This window comes from Malus domestica, chromosome 10, assembly GCF_042453785.1.
Source record: "Malus domestica chromosome 10, GDT2T_hap1".
Taxonomy (NCBI): domain Eukaryota; kingdom Viridiplantae; phylum Streptophyta; class Magnoliopsida; order Rosales; family Rosaceae; genus Malus; species Malus domestica.
Genome location: NC_091670.1, coordinates 19029878 through 19054346, shown reverse-complemented (window position 1 = coordinate 19054346; position 24469 = coordinate 19029878). Strand labels below are relative to the sequence as shown.

Here is a 24469-nt window from a genome sequence, read left to right as displayed (position 1 = left end):
AGTTCTTTATATGGTCTGAAGCATCAACAGACTTAAAAAAAATTGTCTTTCCCTTGGAGTATACCATGAAGTTTATGATAGACAATTTGGTCGGGCCAGTCCATCCATCACACATGATTGTGCAACCATTAGTTTCCCACTTTGACCTCAACTTGTTAACATACTCGCCAATGTCTTTATACTCCATATCCAAATATTTGTTTCTTATCTCATAGGGAGTGGGAGGTTGTACTCCAACACCGGCCTGTTGACATCCCACTACCATATTTTTGAAATGATGTGATGATGCTTTCTCAGCATGGATATTTTCATAGATAAAGAACTTGCTAATTAGACGCCCCATTCCCTCTTCACATTACCTCAAGTGAAATAACTCCAAACACTCTTTTGACATGCTTTGGATGACTTATATAAACTTAGGGCTATTGGTGGTGTTGGTTGTGATTCTCTAAGACTGCCTTCCCGTCTCATTTGTGCACCACCACTTGTCCCGGAACCTTGTGCTCTATTAGGAATTTTATGAAGGTGTTATCTTTCCCATGCTGACTATTTGGAGGCACGTAATGCTTGTTTCAAACTGCGTCGTTCTTCAGGCCTCATGTCATCATCACATTCGTCCTCATCGTCATCATCATCACTGTCAACCGTTTGGCCATAGACTTATCCTCGTAGCCCAGCTCGAATATTTTCCATTCCATGTGTTATCTTTTCCTTCTGCTGTTTTTTATTTTTTAATAATGTACTGATGAATGCCTTCACTTCTGGGGGGACATTATCGCATCGTTAGACATTATATGTTGGATCTAATCCACTAAGATGGTACTTAAGTCGTGTCACTCCGCCACTCTTCATTACCCGACCACAATATTTGCAAATTGTGCCATGTTTGTTTCTGTCTATTAGGTCTCCATGTTCCCAAGCTGGATCACGTTTAGTAACTCAACTGGACATCTTAAACGTACCTATATTTATTTTTCATGAAAATTAGGCAATTATTTTTTGGCCAAAAAATATAGTAGTGACAGAAACATATTAAATAGGAAGTAAAGAAAATAGGAAGTAAAGTTATTTTACAGAAGAATTAAATAGGAAGTAAAGAAAATGATTGTAAGAATTTAAGTAATTATAAAAATAATATGGAATAATAAGACCTAATATTAATGAATAATAATCCAATTTGATAATAAAATAATAAATAACATTAAACATATTAAAATTATTCTAGAGAATAATTATACAACATTACTTAATTACTTCAAAAAATTAACATGAAAGTATAAATTACAATAATATAAATATAAGTTCGTAAACTTACCTTAAATATGGAACCCTTTGTGTTGAACCTTTGGAATAGATCTGGAATAACTCTGAAAGGGGTAAGGGAAGAAGAAGAAACGAAAAGGTGTAATAGAGGTTTTAATTTTTGAATGGTCAAAAAATGTGTGATGATCTGATACTCCACCTCTGAGAATGTGAAAGAATAACACAGTGGCACACAATTTTGAATGGTCTGAAATTGTAAAAGTTGTCCATGGTTTGATACTCCACCATTATTTTTGTCCATGTTCTGAAATTGTACAAGTTGTAATTGTAAAAGTTGTCTGTGTTTTGAATTATTTAGATGCTTTTGAATGAAACCACCATTATTTTTGTCCATGGTCAAAAAATGTGTGATCATCTGATACTCCACCTCTGAGAATGTGAAAGAATATCACGCGTGGCACACGGTTTTGAATCTTGATGCATGAAACCACCATTATTTTTGTCTTGTCAAAATGTACCATTCCTAAAAGCTGTAAAAGTTGAATTATTTAGATGCTTTTCTTCTCACACCGTCACACACCACCTACACACACACACACGCCACCAACACACACACACACGCACACACAGGGATCACATACGCCACCACACACGCACACCACACACGCACAACAACACGCGCACACACGACTCGTTTCTGGATCCTTCTCTCTTCTCCCTCTCCCTTCTCCCATAAACACACACACAGATCTCATAGATCTCTCGAATTCTCGATCCTTCTCTCTTCTCCCTTCTCCTATACACACGCACAGAGACCTTTCTTGATCCTTCTTCCACATGGCATTCTCCTCCTCCCTCGCCTTCCTCCTCGTCCGCGTATTCCGCCTCGTCGACGAACCCAGGAACTCTCTGGCGAGTTCTCTTGATCCTTCTTCGCCTTCCTCACCGATCCCACCGACAACAACCCCACCTCTGTCGTTGACTCCAGCGACGACCACCACGACCCCCAATCGCCCCCAAACCCCAACCTCAACCTCCACAACAACCACCCATTCTCCTCCTCCCCCCAGAGCCTGCCCCGCCGGCGCCGTGCTCGCCTCCGTCTCTGTTCCACGTCTGCTTCAACCAAGACCACGCCTGCTTCGCCGTGGGGACAGACCACGGGTTCTGGATCTACAACTACGATCCATTCTGCGAGGTCTTTCGCCGCGACTTCGACAACGGTGGGGGAATCGGCGTCGTTGAGGCGCAGATCTTGGGTTTGAGCATGGATTGCAGAGAGATCTGGGCAACTGGGGGGACGACGCAGCCTCGACTACCTTTTCGACGACGGATCCACGACGACTTTTTCGATAATATCGAATATATCGCGATATTTTGACGATAATGAGACGAATACGTGGGAAAATATCGGAGCCTCTGAAAAACGATAATATCGACGAAATATCGCCGATATTATCGATATTTAATACACTGATGATACCCACAAGTAAACAATAAACGAGCTTTCTAAATAGTTTTGGTTCTACAAGCAGTTTGCTTCCCCGGAGACAACATTCCATAGGTTATTTGACAAAAGTCTTTCCCGAAACTACCTGCATATACGGGATCAGAAGCATCACAAAATGGGTCGTCGTAATCACTGTCCTAAGCCAGAACCCGGCACCAATGCACTAGCTACGGAAGAGACGAGAGGGCTAGCTCAAATCCTTCCTTTGTTTATTTCTTTGAAATCACCTAAGTCCAGATGGAGCTGCTTGTGGACCACCCACTGCTCCTCTCCTCATAGCTCTCGATTGAGAAAGCATCTCGTCGTAATTCTGAGCAAAGAAATTCTCTTTCAGAACTTGCAAGAGGCGCAGCAGAGAGATTAATGGGAAAAAAAAAATTGCAACGAAAATAGTACCCGTTTCTCAAATGCTGCATCACGTGAATCTATTATCTTGTCTACAATTCCGTACTCTATGGCTTCTTGTGCTTGAAAATACTTGGGCCGCCGGACGTCTTTAGATAGTTCTTCCTTGGACTTCCCTGTTCCTTTTGCAAGCAACTCAATGTAATACTCTGTGTTTGCATCCAATTCCTTGGCCTGATAGAAGTTTCAACAGAACATGAGTGAGAGAGGGGATGGAGAGAAAATGGAGAGCAGAGAACACGTGACAAAGTACCTTAATCCACATGTCGATGACTAACCCACTTGACCTGCTGACCTTTGGTAAATATAATTTTGCTGCGATTCAACATAATAACAGTGATAAAAAAGTGCACAAAAATAGGGGTGCAAAAAACAACACCCTCTTTACAGCTTCCCGTATTGTATGAAAATGTGTCCAAAGCATGCTACATTTGAAGATGGAATCATACTGGAGGAATTTGGCTGTACGGCACGAAAACCCTTTGCTCCAAGTGACAGAAGCAGTGCGGCTTGACCATATGCCATGCCACAATTCACAGTATACACATCCGATTTGACATACTGCGTGCAGATAAATCAAAAGCAGGTCAGACAGTTTGGTAGGAAAAGAAAATGCTAGGGCTTTTCAACTAATATTATTTCCCAATGAGATGACAGACTACATACTGGCATGGCACTGATTTTTGCACATTTGCAAAAATATATCATCCTATATAACGGGCAAATATGCTACACGGTGAAAATTACCATTGTATTTGCGTAACTTAACTGATTTCCATTTATAAATAGATATAAAGAAAAAACCTCCAAGAGTTGATAATAATACTTACACTCATCATGTCAGCGATCGCATATGCTTCGGTTTCAGATCCAACACTCTCCATCTTCTCATTCTAAAATGTACCACAAAATTAATACGGATAGGTAATACTTTGAAATCGTGAAAATGATGGGGGAAACCTTTTGATGTTAAATTGCACTCATAATTACTTCCAATATTAACCTGTGTCCCCGATGAATTTATGTACAAGTATATAGGCTTCGAAGGGTTATCATAATCCAACCACATAAACTGAGCGACAAGAAGCTCAGTTACTGCTGGTACAATCTACAGAAGTCAGATAAAAAGTAAAATGCTGAGTCAGTACAAAATGAAAAAATGGTTCGTGAAGAAAGAATCTTGTTGGCAAAAATATAATTAAAATACACACACACACACACACACACACACATATATATATAATCTCTTACTGGCATGCCCAAATAGCATATCCGAGCATCTAAAAGTAAGGAAGGCAGATCAGGAGGAGCAGTTCGGGGTCTTCCATTTCCTCTTGCACCTCCCCGATACATGCTCACACTCATACTGTATTGTGAAGGGCCCTTGCCATCCATGCCTGACATGCTATACATCCCTCCATGATTCAAGTAGTTGTTGGCAGATGAGATGCTTTGCTGTGAAAATTTTTTGGATAAGAAGAACATGTCTAGTCAGTTGATATGCCATATTTAGTTTAGTTTAACTGAAATCCACTTAGCCCTTCTGTTAATATCGAGCCACTTAAAATTGGTTAAGATGCATAGGGAGTGAACCTCTGTAACTTTTTCTGACTGACGTCTGGCAGGATTATCTTCTGTCATGAACATGTCCATTTGGGCAGGAGAAAGGCCATATAGATAATGGGGCACATTCTTAAAATTATCCATCACTGCAAATGAGAACAATGAAGAATGCAAGGAGGAAATTAGACTTTTTCATTCTCATTATAATCGGCATTCCAAGTTTCTTTGGAAATTAAAGCATCAGAAGACTCACGTTTCAAATGAGCATAAAAAGGATTGAATCAAATTGCAATATTGATATATCAGAAGAATCCCTTCCGATGTTAAGATCCATGATAATGGCAACCTTAAAAACCTTGATATTAATCGTTAAGGTACAAACTTTCCCCATCGAATAAAAAACAGAACCACCCTCTTCTAGCATATGTGGGTATTGATTTTGTTTCTCTTGCAAACCCATTTTCAAGAGCAAGTTCAGCCCATGAGTTCTAAACTTTGGTATCAGAGCATGAAAAGAGGGACTTAATGTGCTAAGTCATTGAATACTGGTAAGTGAGGAAGATTACAAAAAGTGAAGAAGGCAAATATTAAATCAGTGTCAATACATACAGTAAGCTGACGAGGCAATCGGGCTTTGAAACCCATGTCCCACATTGAAAATATAGACCATTCCTACACAGGCAACGATTGCAAACCAGATTTACACGAACAAGTTGTTAACATCAATGGTTACAAAACCTTTATCGACATAGCCCATAAATAATGCCCAAGTATAATAAGCATTGAACTTTTAGTACTTTTGGATACACTCAACCACTACACATAGACGTAAACTAATCCAAATTATACAATCCTCAACTACGCGCTTCTCTTGACTTCTCCAACCAAACTATGGTCAGTCTCATTCTACTGTAGACATACCAATAGAGCACAACCACTCTAGTTCAGCCAACAGTTCCTCTTCCTGTATATAATGATGCCTGATAGTAACATGGCAACATGAAATTGCCCTCAATCCTGTCTAAATTTACTACATTCAACCAAATAAAACCTATTGTCCCCTCAAATATCATGCGCTTAACAACTAAATATTCAAAGTTTCACCTTTCCCTATGGTATCGTTTGGTATGCGGATGGGATGGGACGGAACGGAATGAGACGGGACGGAGAGGGAGTAAAGATGCCTTCAGATGGAAAAGGAGGAAGAAGAAGAGACGGAGAGGTTATAATTTTGTGTTCCACGCGAATGAAAATTCACCAAAAACTCATCATGTGGAACAGCGTGTTCCACCTGTTTTATGCGCACCAAACGAGAGACGGAACGTCTCGTCCCACTCTATTCCGTCCGTCCCACACGTACCAAACGGTACCTATATTCACCTCTTTACGCAGCAACTCAATTGAAATTTAAAACCTCCCATCCCAAAACCAAAAAAACAACAAAACAAAAAAAATTGGGAAAGGAAACAAAACCCACATAGGAAATTTGATCCACCGACCGAAATGAATCGCAAATTCCCGCTTAAAACAAAATTGGACGACATGGGCAAAAGGGTAGTGAAAACTCACATCCATCTTTAAGATTTTCCTGCCTAAACTGCTTGGGAACGTGGTTCGAAGCCTTGGCATAAGCAGGCTTGAAGCGTCCCTGAGATTTCAACCTTCCGGAAGAGAGAGGTGGAGCAGCGACGACCTTGGTGCCGTGAAGGAAGGTGTTTGGGATCCCAGCATTAAAGGCGCCTGCTTGTCGACCTTGGATGCTGTCTACGGCGGCTGACGGCGGAGCTGAGAGCGGAGAAAGCAGAGAAGTCGCCATGGATAAACACAGAGAGAGGGATTTCTCGGAGCTGAGGACAGTGGAGTTCTGCAGTAGAATGTTAATTTAGGGAAGCACACAGGGCCAAGAGAAGTATGAGGTTTTGGTGCATACGTGTGAGATAGGAGATGCTCCACAGAGTGCATAATCCATGGGCTCGCGGGTGTGGGTTGGGTCGAAATATTTCTAATTGGGCCTCAAAGTACGTAATTGAGAGTGTTTATGGTCTGTTCCTTTGGAACTCCACTTGGATCGCTCTTTGTCCAGCACTGTCAACAGCTCAACATGGAGTGCAGTCTCAATCCCGTCCTTCCTCCACGCTCCAACCGCAAAGAACTTCCCAGACTAATCTCTGATTACCACCCCCACTCCACCCACATTATGCTTCAGATGTGTAGCTCCATCCACATTAACCTTGACCCACCTATCAGTTGGAGTCCTTCATTTAACCTGAGGTAATTGCTCTGGGGCTCTCGGCTGACCACTAGCCAATCTAAAAGCATGGTACCAACTGACTACTCTTTGAACCACCTTCATTGGCAGCCTATAGTCCTCTAGATTCCGTTGAGTTGGTCCAGAATCCAACTTCCGATCGGTTCTTTGAGTTAGTCTGAAACTCTATATCCTCTGGATTCTGCTGAGTTGGTCTGGAATCCCACTTCTGATTAGGTTTAGTTGAGTTAGTCTGAAACCCTATATTCTTCTAGATTTTGTCGAGTTGGTTTGGAATCCCACTTCCGATATGGTTTCGTTGAGTATTCTAGAATCTAATTATTCATGCATGTCGAGTTCCATTGAGTGGTTATTGAATAAGTAATGCCATGAGAAATTGTGGAAGTACAAGTTTTTTTTAAAGCTTGAAAAAAAATGGTGAATTACAATTGGTTTGATCCTTTCACATGATATGTAAATAGTCTAACCCTAAGATTAGGTGCAACCATTAAATAAAAAGAAATGATACTATAATGTTGAATCAATGGCTTGTTTTCAATAATTCACTTTGTAAAACTATGACATTTGTTTATAAATGATTGTGTATGTATTTTATTGAAGTACTGAATCTAACCTGACTTTATGTGGTTGTCCCGATACAATTTAAGTCACGTGTTGATCCTGAACGTAACTCGGGATCGAGACATGACAATCGAACAAAGTTAACTAGAAGTGGGCAAACGAGCCCTAGCTCGTGGGTCAAGGCGGGTCGAGGCGGTTTGGGACAGATACAGGGCAAGGACAAAATGATTTAGGTTTCAAAATGAGGCAGGGCGAGGTGGGTCCAAGAAATTATCAGTTGGGGGGGGGGTCCAAGAATATGAGGATACAAGGCCCCGACCCGGAACGTTTCTCCCAATCCCAACTCGAGTGTTCTTCTCCACTCCATCCACCGTCTTCTTTTTTATTCCATCCACCTTAGAATCGAGGGCCCAACCCATGGTCACCCTGCTAACACCGATACTGAAATTTGACATATTAATTTGATTTGAATTGAACTCAAATCAAAATTTCCAAGTTAACCCTAACCCATGCTGCTCTTTCTCGTTGTAAAGTTGTAAACTAGCCCTTACTACCTAATCCCTTTGTTCTAGTTGGACCTAAACCAACCCATCTCTACCCTACTTTCTTTTTTGGTCATAACACAAATTGCAGCCTACTTCAACTCACAACTAAGCATTCATAAGTTGGTAAGATGCCAAAGTTTGAGTAAAAATAACCTTACAAAATGTTTTAATGGCACAACTGTAAAATATAATACACAAACTTTTTTAGTGCCCAATGGTCTCAAATTTAATTTTCCTCTACCAACAAACAGATCAGTGCATGTGAGTTTTTTTTTTTTTTTTTTTTTTCCTTCTCAGAAAACAAAAGAAAAATGAAAAGACAAAATTACAAAGATAAGATAGTAAAATATGTTCATTTCCGGGTTTCCTCCTAGGTTCTTTGAAGTTTCCAATTCATCTCTACACCACAGAAAAGAAAAAGGAAAAAAATTAATAATGATTATCCAGATTAATACAAGTAATTAAAATCAAATCAAATTCGGTAACCAAAACCCTAGAATGGAAGTGATTATGTGCAGCTTTACTCGTACCTTCTTTCACTTTATACATACATATATATATATATATAACAGAGTAATCGGAATAAAATTCTTTCCCCTTGAATCACCTCTCATTCCCTCTCTTCTCCCCTCCCCTCCTTTGTCGTTTTCTTCTTTATCTTTATCTCTCTAAAATAAAACCAACACAAAATAATGACTTTGCTTAATCGTGACCATTCAAATAGAAAGAGACTCAAAAAAAAAAAAAAAAAAATTAGAAGAGAGAGAATTCGACTCTCTTACTCCGACAAACTTGTAGGGTAGGATTTATCATGGAGCATGCCAAAGTTAATTTGACCCCGCCACTCTCACTATGACTTGGACAACAAGCTTACGTCCCTCCCCATGTCGACATTTCTTTGTGCTGATTCTATTGGCTTCCGAATTCCGACCACTTGTTTAGCCAAATCTGCATAGTTTCTCTCTTATATATGCCTCCAAGCATTATTTTAGGGTAAAGTAGGATGTTATTTAAAAGATTTAAATTACAAGAAGATAGTTTGTACTGTTAGAAAGTCAATGTTCTAGTTATAATTGTTTATTTAATTTTTTGTTTATAATTGTAATTCTTATTAGTTTGTAGGACTATCTATTGTACAAAGAAAGCTGTTGTAAATATACCTAACGTATCAATGAAATACTTGGTTGAGTCTTTTGTCAATCATGATTTTACATGTACATAAAGTGGCCTCCTTAAAATTTATTAGAGATTTCAATGTGGTTAAAGAAAATATCACGCACCAACTTAGATACAGTGTCTTATGACTCTAGTTATATATTTAAGAAGACTAAAATTCAATAATTGGTTTCGATTAGATTGGTCTGATTGATTGAATCAACAATTCTAATTGCGTATTCAAATCTTTGAGTTAATTCTCAAGGTATGATACCTTGTAGCTTCACATTTACAAGTCATTTTCAAAACAAAACCTAAGTGGATCCGCCCCCGGCAAACCAAAGCCTCTGGAGGTAGGGCGGCTTGTGTTGTGCTATGATTTCGGATTAGGCGATCAGGAAGAAGAATTCCAAAAAGTGATAAAACTTTGCTTGCTTACAAATAATGAAAAAGGCAAGAGTCAAATCTAACTCAGAAAAAACTTTAGTAATTCACCTAAACAATTTTAACGATACATATTTTCCTCGAATGATTTCAAAGTCATCGATTCAATATAAGTAATGAGAAGAGCAAGAAACAAATTTTATAAACAAACCAATAAGAAATTATAATTATTCAACTAACATGAGTTTCGACTCTGAACTCCAACATTATGGTTTTTGAGTTCCATTCTTTGAGTTCATCGCATGGGTAACCGACAATGAGAGCTCTACCCTAGTCATACACCAAACAAAATACATCCGAGTTTAATAGTTTCAATTTCATTACGGAAGGCGTTAAACTAGTAACACGTGGCAGACGATGCACCAGCCACTTCCACCTGCCGTTTTATTGGGTGCTCCAAATAGATGGACGGCTTGATATGCGGTTATCATGCAATTGCTAATTGCTTGTCGGTTATCGAAATATGTGAACTCAAGACTTCGCAAGGTGCCACGTGTCCAAATATGAAGAGAGAAGCGCGTAGCGTGTCGTATGCTTGACGGTTGGTTGCGCGTCGTTGGAGCCACTCTGTAGTCCACTCTGCCTGTGCCAAGCTCACTGGATAGTGTTTTTACACAAATACCCCTGCCACCATTAGCTTGCTAAATAAAACGACAAATTCTAAGCAGTCTTTCTCAAAAGTGAAACTCTCCATCGACTCTATGTCACTTTATGTTTTTAACACAATGTTTTATAACGTTGTCAAAAAAATTAACATTCAACTTTGTGATAGTAAAGACTATTCTGAAAAGTTCCACTTTAAAATAATTTTCTTAGCATTTCTCTTGTGATGTTGTTTTGATTTTGAAGTACAAGATGAATTTTTTTAGGACGCACTTTTTTTTTTAGTTTTCCTTAGACTTCTTGTTTGAGTATGAGAACTGCATTCTTAAAAAACTTATTACATAAACAAATTAATTGTGATTTGTTAAAGATGTCTTATTTTTGCAGGTTTAAATTTAGTCAAGTTAGGAAGAATAGTTTGCTTTCTTCTATGCACTTAAGTTTGAATTTCATTCTCTGTAGTTTAGAAGAATTTAGAGTGAAATATTGCATGAATACAAAAAATATGTTATCTTCATTTCATATTTAAATGGCAGCATGTACCTTTTCAAAGTGAATAATGAAGACTAGAATTTTTTTACGTCCAACTCTCCCTTGTGGAAAAAAATTACTAGAGCGAAAAGGACTTAAACAGAACAGATGAACCGTCACTTCTTACACAAACCTTGTATTAGTGGTCCGACACATCATGGTATCATTGAATTCATTTTATAAGAAATCTCTCAATGAACACATTCATAGAATTAGTCAACCAAAAAAGAGAGGAAAGAGGTTTGAAGCAGCCCTAATCCCCAGTAAGTAAGAGCATTTACTTCCTAAACATTGAATTCAAAGTTCAAACTCAGTGTCTTAGGGTGCGTTTGGTACGTGGGACGGGACGGGACGGAACGGGACGAGGCGTTTCGTCCCGCGTTTGGTGCGCCAAAAATGGGTGGAACGGGCTGTTCCACGGGACAGATTTTGGGTATTTTTGCGCCCCACCTCTCCCCCCTGGAACGGGTTTGTTCCACGTCTGTGGAACACAATGTTTTACCATTTTAAGACAAATATACCCCATGTCTTTTTCAAAAATTACACCTTCGTTCCGTCCCGTCCCGTTCTGTCCCGTCTGCGTACCAAACGCACCCTTAAGTCACAAGAGTTGAACGTTTTGGGTGGCAATTTGGTAAAACTAGCATCGCTAGGAAGAAGAAGAAGAAGCTTTGGTTCTTTTCTAGAAACAACGAGGATAATCATGGGAATGACAATAAGGCACACGTGGCTAATAATGCGTCAGTTTTAGCTATCTTTCTTTTCAAAGGCAGATTCTCTGCCTCTCGTGCCCTCTTATTTTGTATGGTCACGGTTAAACTACATTAACATTATATATATATATATATATATTTATAAAAATAATAAGACAAAAATGAATAGTAATATAAAATATTGACGTGGCTTAATCGTGCCTACACAAACAGAAGGACACGGAAAGTGAGAGGGCAGAGAATCTGCGTCCCTTTCTAGAAGGGAAGAGGATCCTCTCCTGAGCTCAGGATGGGGATCCTCTTGACCACGAAATCTGGACCGTTCAAATTTAATCAAACGGTTCCAAACAGGATGACCCTTTAAAAGTTATAATAATTGTAACCGTTGAATTAAATTTGAACGGCTCGAATTTCGTGGTTAGGAGGATCCCATCCTAAGCTTAGTAGAAGATCCTCTTCCTTCCAAAAGGCCTAAACGACCAATAAACTACCAAAAATTGCAAGCACCGATGCGAAATCAACAGATATGGAAAGTAAAAGGTCGTTGGTGGGACCCGCATGCAAATATAATATATATTATATGTGGGAAAAGCATGACCAATCAAATAATAGTGCGTTTACTAATTCGTAATCAAATTGAGAGGAATTGAATTGATGGGAAATTAGATTGAGGAGGAATTGAAATGAGGTGGAATCAAAATCAGATTCCTGTTGAAGTTGTTTACTAAAACTGTCCGGAATCGAAATATAATTCTATAAAGCTGTTTACTAATTCAGCAAAATTGGAATATAAACTACTATGATTACTAAAATGCCCTTGTCTCAAATCAAATATTTTATATACTTTTTTTAATAAAATTTGACATAGTATATAATAGTAAGAAAAAATTAAATTGCTTTTTTATTTCATAGACATACTAAAATGATTTTGTTTATTTTTTTATAAATTTAATTATTGACTTTAATATCTAAATTTTCTCGCTCAAGTTGTAGTTTTTTCTCTTCAACATATGTATGGAGTTGTGCATAATGTGAATGAGCATATAATTATGCTTAATGAGCTAGAAGGATATGGAAAGAGATTGTTAGGAGTTGGGTTAAAAGGATAATCTTGGAAATAATGAAAGTGAGGGTATAAAGGGAAAAAACTATCATTCCGATTGCATTGGGCAATCCGGAATCCAAATACCTTGTATATGTTGGGAATCCAAATCCTCCAATTTCAGGAATTGGATTCCATTTTTTGTGTGGGCCCCATGTGCTTTTGATTCCTCCCAATTTTAGTAAACACATGTATAATCCGTAATCGGAATTGGATTCCTTATTCTCATTCCGATAACGGGTTAGTAATCATGTTATAAATGAGAATCCTCTTCGGATATTTTTTGTGAGGATTCTAGAGATTCTCAAATCACATCCCTTCATTGTACATCTTGTGGTTAGAAATTATTTGTAAATTTTTTATTTAAAATTAAATATAAACAGTACCTGATGAAAACTAACCTCATGATATACGATGAGCGGATGTGATTGGATGATTTATGGGATTCTCACAAAGAAGATCCGGTGAGAATCCTCTCACCAATCAAATTGTCACCAAATGTGGAATTTTACTGAAGATTAGGAGGATTAACAAAAATACTATTTTTATTATTTATTTGTACCATTATTTGTAGGGAACATTAACGAAAAATTTCCGGTACTGTTTACTTTAACGAATAACTACATTTTTACACTAAAAAGTAAATCCTGGTACTATTCACTTTACCCTTTATTTTGTCCTTATTGTTAAAACTCAAAATTTTCAAACCATTTTCATTAGTTTTCCTTTATTTGTATCATCTCTTTAATAGGAATGAGATCCACATATGTTCAAATACGCTATCTTTATTATAGAAATGTTACAAATGGGTGATAATTGTAGCATTAATCGATAATTAATTGGTAATTTAGAGAAGCAAGCATTCATCCTTTCTCACCTCAGCGTGACGTAAGCTAGGACGTAAAGAATGGGGTGGATTTGAACACTGTACAAGTGTTGGGTTTTCTTTTTATTACAAATGACAATTAACATTTGTTTTGGTGTTTATCCCTACCATTAGTCTTGTGATCACTTCAAATTAATATTAATTTAGTTGGGATTGGTTTCTAACAACGGGTCATATAGGGATCCTAATTTAAAGACTTTTCAAATAGTAGAAAGAGAAATATATCACTAGTTTTTAAGCTAATTTTGTTAATTTAATTTGAACTTTAAGTATTCCTTTGCACTTGTAACTGAGAGGTTTTAAGTTTGATTCTTACCAAAGACGAATTTGAACTATATTATTGCTAGTCATATTGTAAAGCTTAGCTCACTTCCAACTCTTTAGTATAGATAACATAGTTTGTTAAAAAAAAAATTGAACTTTAACTGTAATAGATGGGTATGTGTGAGCTGAAAGTTACAGAATTTGGTGAAACCTCCCCAAGGTTTTCACTCACTTTGTTTTTGCTGCCGGCGAAATCAGTTTGCTTGTTTGTTCGCTCAAATGCAATTTGTAGGCTTAGAAACCCCAAAAAACCCCAAAATGATGCTCTCATACTATAATCCTCAATTAGTTTTAGACGTGTTATGTCCAAACTTTCCCTTCGAAGCTTATGTGATCCATCTAAACTAGATCGTACAAGTTGTATTTTTATATATAAAATAATATTTTATACTTTAAACTAATTTAAATTGCAAGAAAGGAGACTCAAAGTTGAGTGCACAAGAGAATATCCACTTTAATTAGCCTATGTGACTATGCTCACGTTTGCAACTAGATCATATAGTCTATTCTCCTTATTACCATCTTCCCTAACACTGTATCAACCCTAGATCAATAATATACGTAATCTTATGGTTCAATGAAGGGGATATGGATAGAAACGAAAGTCACAAGGAAGGATGGAATACGAGTCAGAATTAGGATACGTTGGATAACTATGTTCTCTTTTTTCCATGATAACGATATAGTTCTCTCAATCATCACAAAAATGTGAAATTGAATGAATTATAAAGTAAATGACTCGATGAAAATCCTCTGCATTTAGTAAAACATAATAGAGATTTGAAGAGAATGAAAAACCATTCAATTCGTATTTGGTTGATTAGATCGAGAAAGATCTTTCAAAATTATTAATACTAAATGCAAAATGATGGCCATTTATGCATATTTGCACGGTGCTCACACGCTCTTGGGCAATTCTTAAACTCTCGGTCGTTTTTCTCTAATTTTTTCTACTAATCTAAACAAAAGGAAGTTTTATCCCCTTAGATATATTATCATCATGGTTAATTGCAATCTAAATTTTTTGGAATTTGATTTGTTGTGTATGGTTAGCCTCAATGATGCCATATATAACGTCTATGTCAACAGACTCACCAAAAGTGGAAATTTTTTTCTTGTTTGATAAGTGCCCAACCCATGATGTAGAATCTGATAAAATTGTTTATTGTGTGCTATAAGTATTGATCAAAAGATAGTAATTAGTTCCTATCCTGTTAAACACAATGACACAATGATGATTTTGGAGAAACTAACTAGTCATTATCTAAAACTCCATGACAGGGATCATCAAGACAACATTGAGGACTCCTTTGCCACTATTCCTATCCATCTTTCCCTAAACTCAAGACCGTAAACCCTAAAAATAAGGTCAAAACAAACCTATTTATTGACCGTAGATGCGAACCTTAGTCAGTATTAGCGACTTGTCTTCGGGCAACGAGACATATATGGTGAAAGCCCGATAAGGAACCGAGTAAATTCAAAAAATGACAAACTTGTGAGCCTTGTGATTCCACCCTTCCGCTGGCAATTAGTAAATATTTAGTAGTAATCACCGAGTATAACAAGTAATTAGAGAGAGAAGTTGGAATCCGTTCGATGTAGCGTGATGTGCACGAACTAGGACCCAAGGAGCAAGTAGTGAGATTTGTTTTGGTTTAGGGGATGAAAAGAGAAAGCAAAGCAAAGCAAGCAGGCGTACAAATGTTTTGACTTGGAACAAGTCCAACAAAAAGCACAGTCCACCGCCTCCCTCCCCTCCCACCACTCCCACTCCACCTCCCCTTTCTACCCTTTTCCTTAGTTGACCGACTTCACTCCTTTCACCAACTCTTCCCCAAATCCCACGTATAAATCCACCACCTCTCCTCCTCACTCTCCCCGCCACCAAAGAATAGTGAAAGCAGTCTCCGTCTTTCTGTATCTCGACAACCATATCGATCACATATTTTCCGCGTTGCGCACGCGAAATTACGATAAAAATGGCCTTAGAGGCTTTGAAATCCGCGAGTACCACCACTACTCCTTCTCCACCCTTTTCATCGTTTGAAAAGGTGGAGGATCGTCGCCACGGCAATCACCAAATCCACTCCAAAGAGCCATGGGCCAAACGGAAGCGCTCTAAGCGGCCGCGCAGCGAAGACCCGCCAACCGAAGAGGAGTACCTCGCTCTCTGCCTCATCATGCTCGCCCGCGGCACCACTAGTAGCTCTGAATTGCCGCCGCAGCCGCCGTCCCGAGACCTTTCTTACAAGTGCTCTGTTTGCAACAAGGGGTTCTCCTCTTACCAAGCTCTTGGCGGACACAAGGCCAGCCACCGCAAGTCCGACTCTTCCGCCGCCGCCATGGTCGACCATCAAATTGCCGCCGCTTCCTCCGTGACAACAACGAGCGGTAGGACCCACGAGTGCTCTATCTGCCACAAGACCTTCCGCACCGGCCAGGCACTGGGAGGCCACAAGCGCTGTCACTACCACGGCGGCAGCGCGGCCACGAGCGCTGTCACTACTTCCGAAGGCGGCGGTGCTGGGGCTTCCAGCCATAGTCAGAGTCATCAGAGTCAGCACGGATTTGACCTGAACATGCCGGCGTTGCCGGAGTTCTGGCCAGGGTTCGGCGGGGACAAGAAAAGTCAACTCTCCGGCGAGCAGGAGGTGCAGAGCCCGATGGTGGGAAAGAAGCCGCGGTGGTTGTTGGGTGGAGATTAATTTGGATTTACGTGAATTACAAAGCTCCGCCGTATAGCTAGCTAGCTGATAGCTGTATGTTTTTAATTTTAAATTTTATTTTTTCTTCATTTGATGAGTTGTTAATGCTGTACAGACAATTCAATTCGTTCATTGTTTGTGAACAATGTTGTAGTGTCTCCAATTGGTTATTATTTAATGGGGTTTTATCATAAATGATCTCTGAAATTGACTCACATCATCAAGATGGTCCTCAAAATTGAAAATCATTCAATGTAGTTCTTGAAAATGATCATCATAAATCAATGTGGTCCTTCGGGAGCATTTTTGCTCACCACCATAAACTATGGTGTATGCTCACCATACACCTAATCAATTGACACGTGTCATTTCACTTAACTCTACTTAACTTTCATATTAAATGTTAGTTTTTCAATTTTGAAAAAAATTAACCAAGATTAAGTGAAAGTTAACGTGTCAATTGATTAGGTGTACGATGAGTATACACCATTATGGTGGTGAGCAAAAATGCTCCCGTGGTCCTTCCGTCATAATTCCTTCAAAATTTTTGTTATATGCTGATGTGACACATAATTGGGTTCTAAATCTAGTTAATTATTGCTAGATTAAAAATATTTAAATATTAATAAAAGAAATTTGTCAAAATAAAATTAAAAAAAAAAATTCCGTGGTCTTCTTCTCTCAAGCTTGCTGCTATGGCATCCCTCTCCACCAAAAGCATCCACTCCCAGCAAAAGCAAAAAGAACCCATGGGGAAGGCGGGTTTTTCTGAAATCCTCTGCTACTCGTCAGAATTATTGGTGTGGGGCTGTCGATCTAGGCCTCAGGTGTGGCAGTAGGTCGGATGATAAGGTGGGGAGAAGGTGGTGTACATTGGAGTTAGAGACGGAGAAGATGGTTTGATTGGGTGGTGAGGTGGTGCCGATTATGTTTCAATGGGTGATGGTGCTGATGTTCGAGTGCCAAAAATCAAGTCAAGGTAAGTAGGGCTGCCATGGCAGCCGAGCCTTCGTGAGGAAGATGATGGAATTTAAAATTTTTTTTTTTGACAAAATAATTGTTTTTTTATTTAATTATTTTTTAATCCACATGACAATATTTTAATTAGATTTGTGAGATCCAATGATGTGCCACATCAACACATAATAGAAATTTTGATAGATTTGTGACAGAAGTACTACATTGATTTGCAACATCCAATTTTAAAGACTACATTGATCGATTTTCAATTTTAAGGACCATCTCGATGAATTTGATAAATTTCAAGAACTATTTTTCATAAAAACCCTTATTTAATTAATATTGTTTATCTTCAATTCCATTTGGGTTTTTTATTCTTTCATTTTTGTTACGTAATCTTTCTTATTTATTTTGCTTTGTATTTGTTATGGGTACATATGGAATACCCAAAACAAATTTTAATAGAAAATAGTCGAGTAATTAAGCTCCCTTGTGCTACAAGCCTACTACAAGCCTACAAATGTTTCAGAAATGATAAAAAAAAAGAAAAAAAACAACATAACAATGTTTTTACGATATGTAATTTGACTTATCATCGCATGTATAAATTTGTGCAGTAAATTAAGTTTACATTTGTCTTTATATTGAGATATTCAACCTTGTCCTGCACAACTCGATAACTATACATCTGACGGCACTCCAGATCTTGTAGGCATATGTGAATGTGGATTAGGATATTTTCAATTAATTGTCAAGTCAAAGTCTAATTACCTTTTTACTGTAATAATTAATTGTCAACTCAAGCAATTTTACCTCCTAATCTACAAAATCAGGAAATTTGTGTTGTTGAAAATTGATCAAACAGTTCAAGTTATTATAACTTTTAATGTAAACTCCTGGTTGTAGTTGTTGGATCAAATTTTAACGGCATTGATCCCTTGATTTGATGGATTTTGAGAAAAAGATCTGAAGATGATCCATTTTCATAATAAGGTAGTAATATCGAAGTTTAATTTTGCTTTTTTATTATTATTATAATTGAATCTAAAAACTTTTTATTTATAAGTAAAAAAATAATAATTATTAAATCATAATACTAAATAGATCTATAATACTATAATTAACGAGGGGTGGGGCTACAAATGCAGCGTGACAGCGGAGGTACGGCAGGCAGGCAGGCATATATGCCTCACTGGTGGTTTGGTGGTGGCGGTGATTGTGGTGAGCCAAGTAAGTACGTATAAACAGACATGCACGAAGCAGGTACGTTATTTTAGCCATTGAAGCCAAAAGGCCAACACCACGTGGGTTCATGCCTTTAATTAATGCACATGTTGAGAGGGCATCATCAGATAAATATACCACCATGTATTACTACGTCCAGTATTTATTAATATTTCGTTGTAAAGCTTTTGCGTGGCTTAATTAGGACATTTGTGACTGCATACTATTTTAATATTTAATTATTGTGAGAATCAATCCACATGGACTAATTTTGTATAATTAGCATGAATTCTACCTTTTTAATTTCACTTCTCCAATCTAGTTTAATGATTGGAACTTAATTTAGTTGCCAATGGCAGTGTGCTCTGTTTTTTCTATCTAAATTTGAGTTTTCATATAGATTAGAGTGACTTCAAATATTATCTTGTAAAAGAAACTAATCGGAACCTTCTATCTGCTTGTAAAGGATTTGCGGGTGCCAGTAGCAACGTGCTCTGTTTTTTCATCTAAATTTGAGTTTTCATACAGATTAGAGTAACTTAAAATATCATCTTGTAAAAGAAATTGATCGGAACCTTCTATATGCGTGTAGAGGATCTACGGGTCATATTGTCATACAAGACAAAGACCTAGAAGAAATACTGGTGAAGTACGTGATTGGTAACTTAATCGAGCAAATATCACAATTAAACATTAAATATGTGGCCACTTAGTACTACGGTTTAGTGATATTCCTGTACACTTGTAAGTGAGAAATCTTATGTTTGATTCTTGCCAAAGGCGAATTTGAACTACATTTTTATGGCTAGCCTATTGTAAGACTTAGCATACTCTCTCATCCTTTTATGTTGATATCTTTTGTTAAAAAATAAACATTAAATATGTGATATGTCTAGATGAAATGTTTGTAGCTACATGCATAGATGTAACATGTTGCTTTTTTTCTTTTTCTCTTTGTAGCTTAGCTTAGTTTAATGGATATTATTCTCTAACAAAGACTCATCACACTGGTCGTGTTGATGCACTCCACTCCTACTCTCCCACTTTGTACGCCTTAGATTTAAAAGCAAATTAATCAGTAATTAATTGCTTATTATTATTGCTAATTAAGCTTTGATTTCAAGTGTGAATGCGAGGTTTAATTGCCGTGTGGCCAAAGATGCTTCCTACAAACGCGGCCTTGACAATTAAACTTGCGTAATATCTTAGTTTTGTTTTATAATAATTGCTTACTCTTGTTTAAACGTGAAATGTAGGTATACAGGTAATAAGAATGAGATATTATATATATATATATATATTGTATGGATGCGATCCTCGTTGTGCATCTTGATCAATTGGATCGTTTCTTTGTATATTTTGATGTGAGGCTTTTGTAAATGTGTTTCCGGGTATTCTTTTATCATTTTGTCCAAACGTAAGAGTTTCTCTAAGTCTATACATTCTTTTAGAATACTCTTTTCTTGAATATCATTAAAAAAAAATTTCGAATTGCCTAGCATTCCACCAATTAGTAAACAAAGATTCTAGACTTTTATTAAATGAGAGAGAGATCCACCAAGGCAAAAATACTATAGATGCAAGATATAGAAGTGAAATTAATACTTTCTTTTTTGCCATTGTTTCGTGAACCTCTTTTCGCGGAGAAGAAGCAATGCCGGTATTTGGGGAATAAGCATTGGCTAACTCTGTGCCAGCAGCCATTATTGATCTCTTAACAACTAGTAGATCTACGCCATGGGAATTACTAATGTGTCAGGATAATTTGGTGCAAGAGGTTGTAGATACACTTCTTGATAATGGAATCCGCGGACAACCAGTGAAGGACGGTCATAATAAGGTTTACAAGTTGTTTTCAGATGTAATTGAAGGAAAAGAGGGAGGATTTCGTAAGATTCTGCTTGACAAAAGGGTCGATTATTCGGGATGTTCTGTAATTGTTGTAGGTCCCTCACTTTCATTACATCGATGTGAATTGCCTCGCGAAATAGCAATAGAGCTTTTCCAGACATTTGCTAAGAGTGTGTGTGTGTGTAAGCTTAAAATGTAGCATGTTCATAGATATGATTGATCAATGATTTATCAGATAAATGGATATATCTCTGCTAGGTAATCTGAACAAGAATTTTGTTACGTTATAAAGAGTGCAATTACTGACAAAAAAAATATAAATTAATAGAGGCTGGATTAGCGATTCACTACTAATCACACCAATATTCACTTACACAACAACATTAATTGTATAAACTACTTTGTCAATTATCTGATGTGGGAATGTTCTTGTATTCTTCAACAACTTTTCGTCATATGTCCTCACTTTACATCGAGTAAAGTTTTTTGTTTAACCGAATCAAAGCCATGTAAAGTTGAATGTGATATGTGATCATATATGAGCCGTACATTAATTTAGTATAGTTAATCTCTTTTATGCTTTTTAGCTCCTGCATGTACTAATTTTGGTTAGAGAAGAATTTCCTTGCATCATTGGTTTTTATATTTAGACACCTACTTACATAACTCTTTGACAATAGAAGGTGTCTAATCTTTCCATAAGAAGTAATTAGTTATGAACACCTGCTTCTTCATCATAGTTTTTATACTTGTTTTGGTTATAAGTGTACGTAATAAAACTGCTTTGAATACATATTTCATTTTCTCAAAGAATAAAAGAAACTGTTTCACACACAATGGAAGCTACGGAATAATTCAGCCTTGATGGGGTTGCTAACTTGCTTATTGCTTGAACATGTTGGAAGATTTGGAGGGATGCTGTGAAGCAAAAGAGGAGAAATTCGAAAAGATGTTTGTGTTTCATTGCGTGCGGGAAGTATATATACAGAAAACCCTAACTTCCATCTTACAAATAGGATAAGCAAATTCATTTCCTTAATATTAATCAGCGTTGCAAACTTGTGGATCAAACTAAATAGAGATATTATAGAAATTAGGGCTAATATTTTATGTGCTCTTGAAGATGCCCAATCCAAATAATTGGACCAGAAATTTGTGTAGTCATGCGTCCGCGCGCGCACACACACATATATATAAACAAATGATTTTATCTACACTAAAGGGGAGAGGTGAGCTTAGTCTCATAATGAGTTAGCAATAATGCAATAATGTGGTTCAAATTCGCATTTGATGAGAATCGAACCTAAGACCTTTCACTTACAAGTATGAGAAGTACCACTAGACCATAGTACTAAGGGGCTGTAGTCATGCATATTAGTTACCTTTGCAAATCAAAACACTTTCGAGGAAATTACCTAGTTTTTTTTTTTTGAAAAATTAGTATCCAGTCCCTAGTTACCAATGTTCATTGACTGAAACCTTATTAGTTTTCATATTTTAATCCAAGTCCTTAGCATTCATGTAATAATGAATTTATATGTCAGTTATATAAATTTTTTTAAATAAAAATTAATAATTGATTTAGGATTTTAATACTCACACCTTTATTAAGCACCTAACTAATTTTCAATTCAAAACATTTCCAAAATAAATAAATAAATTAGAATAAGTTTGTACCCATTAGCTTTTTATAAAATGTTTTCAATTTTTTAATCTTATATGCACCCATTCATGTAATTTTTCTCAAATTTTTAATCTTGAAATGTGCCCATTCTTAAAAACACCAATTTGTTATGTGACAACCCGTCCCTAATTCTAAGCTTTATAAATTTTAAATTAGTGATTTTACGAAAATGCCCTTGAGGCAAAGATTTTGACTTTCGTTGACCATTAGTTAGAGAGACGTAGGACTTATTCTTTTGGCGTATCCTCGTAGTACTCATCACTATGAACGAATAGGCGAAAGCCGTTTGCAAGTCCGGATTATAATGATATAGTTACAGACGTTTGAAATTAGTTATTTAAAGTTCAGTTAAATAAATTGAACTAGCAACCCGTTTGTGACCCGGTTTGATTCCGGGAAAATCATGCTATTTTTCTCATTGAATCACCACACTCAATCACCTGCAAATCACTCAGTGGACTCCCATCCACCATCTCAGCCCAAAAACAGAGAGTTTTGGTTCCAATTTCGTGAAGGCCGATGCATGGCTTGGTGGGTACTAGGCGGTGATCCACCCATTTCTGAAACACTTACCTTTAATCACGACCACCAAAACACTTCTCTGGAGGTTAGGAACAAAGCCCAAACAATTTTATGGGCGGTGGTGTTGCGGATTGATCGAATTGAAGAACACCCAATTCTAGGGTTCCGGCGGGTTCTTGGCTATTTGAAGCTTTTCCCGCCCAAATTGGACTTGGCCATAGGTATGAAAATTGCTCTACTTGTTGAGATCTTCATTCTTGTAAAATTTGAGAATTTTTAGAAATAGTTGATTTTTCCGGCAAGTAGGGGCGGCCGACCGCCGTGTGTGGCGGCGCATGGGCCGAGGTACCCCCTGACCTTCCTAAGCTAATTTTGATACCCCAATTCTAGAGGTGAAGTCCGATTGATGAAATCTCATCGTTTGAACATAGTTTTGATAGAGACCGCTACTTGATCCTTGTATGAATTGACAATCCGACCTTTGGATCGTCACCAAACTTTAATACGTTATAGTATGTAATATTTGAGGATATTACAAACTTACAGATTTGGAATCCGACATACAGATCTTCCCGAATTAGATTTGTTAGTTCATAAAATAAAACGTTAACCGCCAATTGAATTTGCAATTGGTGGATATCCAACTGTTGGATCATAATGAAACGTTAGTATGATGTTTTAGAAGCATAATGTGGATCTTTGGAAATTACGGATCTGAAATCTGTGATGCGGATCTTCCAGATCGAGTTATGTAGGGTTGTGGACCTTACCGTCGATCTTTGACCGACGATTGACTTTTGGTCAATGGGTCTCAAATCATTCTAGAACGTCTTTAGGGATGTGTTTTATGTAAGTTACGTGTTCTATCGATAAGAATTCTGAGACGTGACTAAATATTTGTTTTAGGCGATGATCGTTCATGACGCCTCGATATTCGTGCTAGGGAGTTGTAGCGCCGACCTCAAGTGAGTGGGTCTTTTTCATTTTTATAGTGTGTGTGTGTGTGTGTGTGTATATATATATATATAAACTTTATAGTTTCCACAAATGCTTTGAACTGAGTTATGTATATCATGCCATGATTAAATAATGTTATATTTAAAATGTTGCATTATTAAGAAATCGTGAAATGCCAAATGATCTTACGGTATGTGTAGGTAAGTTCAGGTGAGTTTACTTTGTGATTAATGTTGCATCATATTAGCATGCATATATTCATTTAGAGCTTATCATGGCTACACTTCGGTATTACTGCTTCTGCCCAGGGCTAGGGCCAGCCTTCACATGATTGTTCACCTCCAGCACCGCACGCTCTCCTTGGATCCAAGTCTGATGCCAGCCTGTCGTACATACCACAATAGGCAGTTCCGACTTGTAGGTGACCCACGAATTATAGCACATCTTTCACGTGATCGTAGCACTTGAGCGTACATATTTATACTAGCATGTCGTATAGGTCACATTAGGTGACTCTGACTCGTGTGCTAGCCTAGATTGATGAGCTATAGGTCTAGTCATATAGGTCACGTTAGGTGACTCCGACTGGCATACTATTTTATATTGGTTTCACACTTGGCTTACATTTATTATTGCTGAGATATTATGACATGGCATACTTCAGTTTTTGCTGCTCTTGTGCATTGGTT

At 37.5% G+C, this 24469-nt stretch overlaps 2 protein-coding genes across 2 annotated transcripts; one reads left to right on the top strand and one right to left on the bottom strand.

Annotated features, from left to right (window-relative positions):
- Positions 1-2753: 2753 nt before the first annotated feature.
- On the bottom strand, positions 2754-7389 carry LOC103445037 (ATP-dependent Clp protease proteolytic subunit-related protein 1, chloroplastic). Its single transcript, XM_008384002.3, has 9 exons — positions 6311-7389; positions 4772-4887; positions 4430-4633; positions 4182-4286; positions 4009-4071; positions 3628-3739; positions 3432-3493; positions 3170-3352; positions 2754-3083 (listed from the first exon to the last, which is right to left on the bottom strand). Exons 1-9 carry the CDS (start codon positions 6555-6557, stop codon positions 2997-2999), a joined length of 1179 nt encoding a protein of 392 aa, XP_008382224.1. The 5' UTR covers positions 6558-7389; the 3' UTR covers positions 2754-2996.
- An 8025-nt stretch (positions 7390-15414) lies between these two features.
- LOC103412063 (zinc finger protein ZAT10-like) lies at positions 15415-16777 on the top strand. The gene has a single exon (XM_008350665.4). It carries the CDS (start codon positions 15857-15859, stop codon positions 16580-16582), a length of 726 nt encoding a protein of 241 aa, XP_008348887.1. The 5' UTR covers positions 15415-15856; the 3' UTR covers positions 16583-16777.
- Positions 16778-24469: the final 7692 nt, after the last annotated feature.

Coding starts and splice junctions, on each gene's coding strand:
- LOC103445037 (XM_008384002.3), bottom strand. CDS start 6,557: ATGGCGACTTCTCTGCTTTCTCCGCTCTCAGCTCCGCCGTCAGCCGCC. Junction 4,888..6,310: donor GGAAAATCTTAAAGATGGAT/GTGAGTTTTCAC, acceptor TCTCATTTGCAG/TGATGGATAATTTTAAGAAT. Junction 3,740..4,008: donor CGATCGCTGACATGATGAGT/GTAAGTATTATT, acceptor ATCTGCACGCAG/TATGTCAAATCGGATGTGTA.
- LOC103412063 (XM_008350665.4), top strand. CDS start 15,857: ATGGCCTTAGAGGCTTTGAAATCCGCGAGTACCACCACTACTCCTTCT.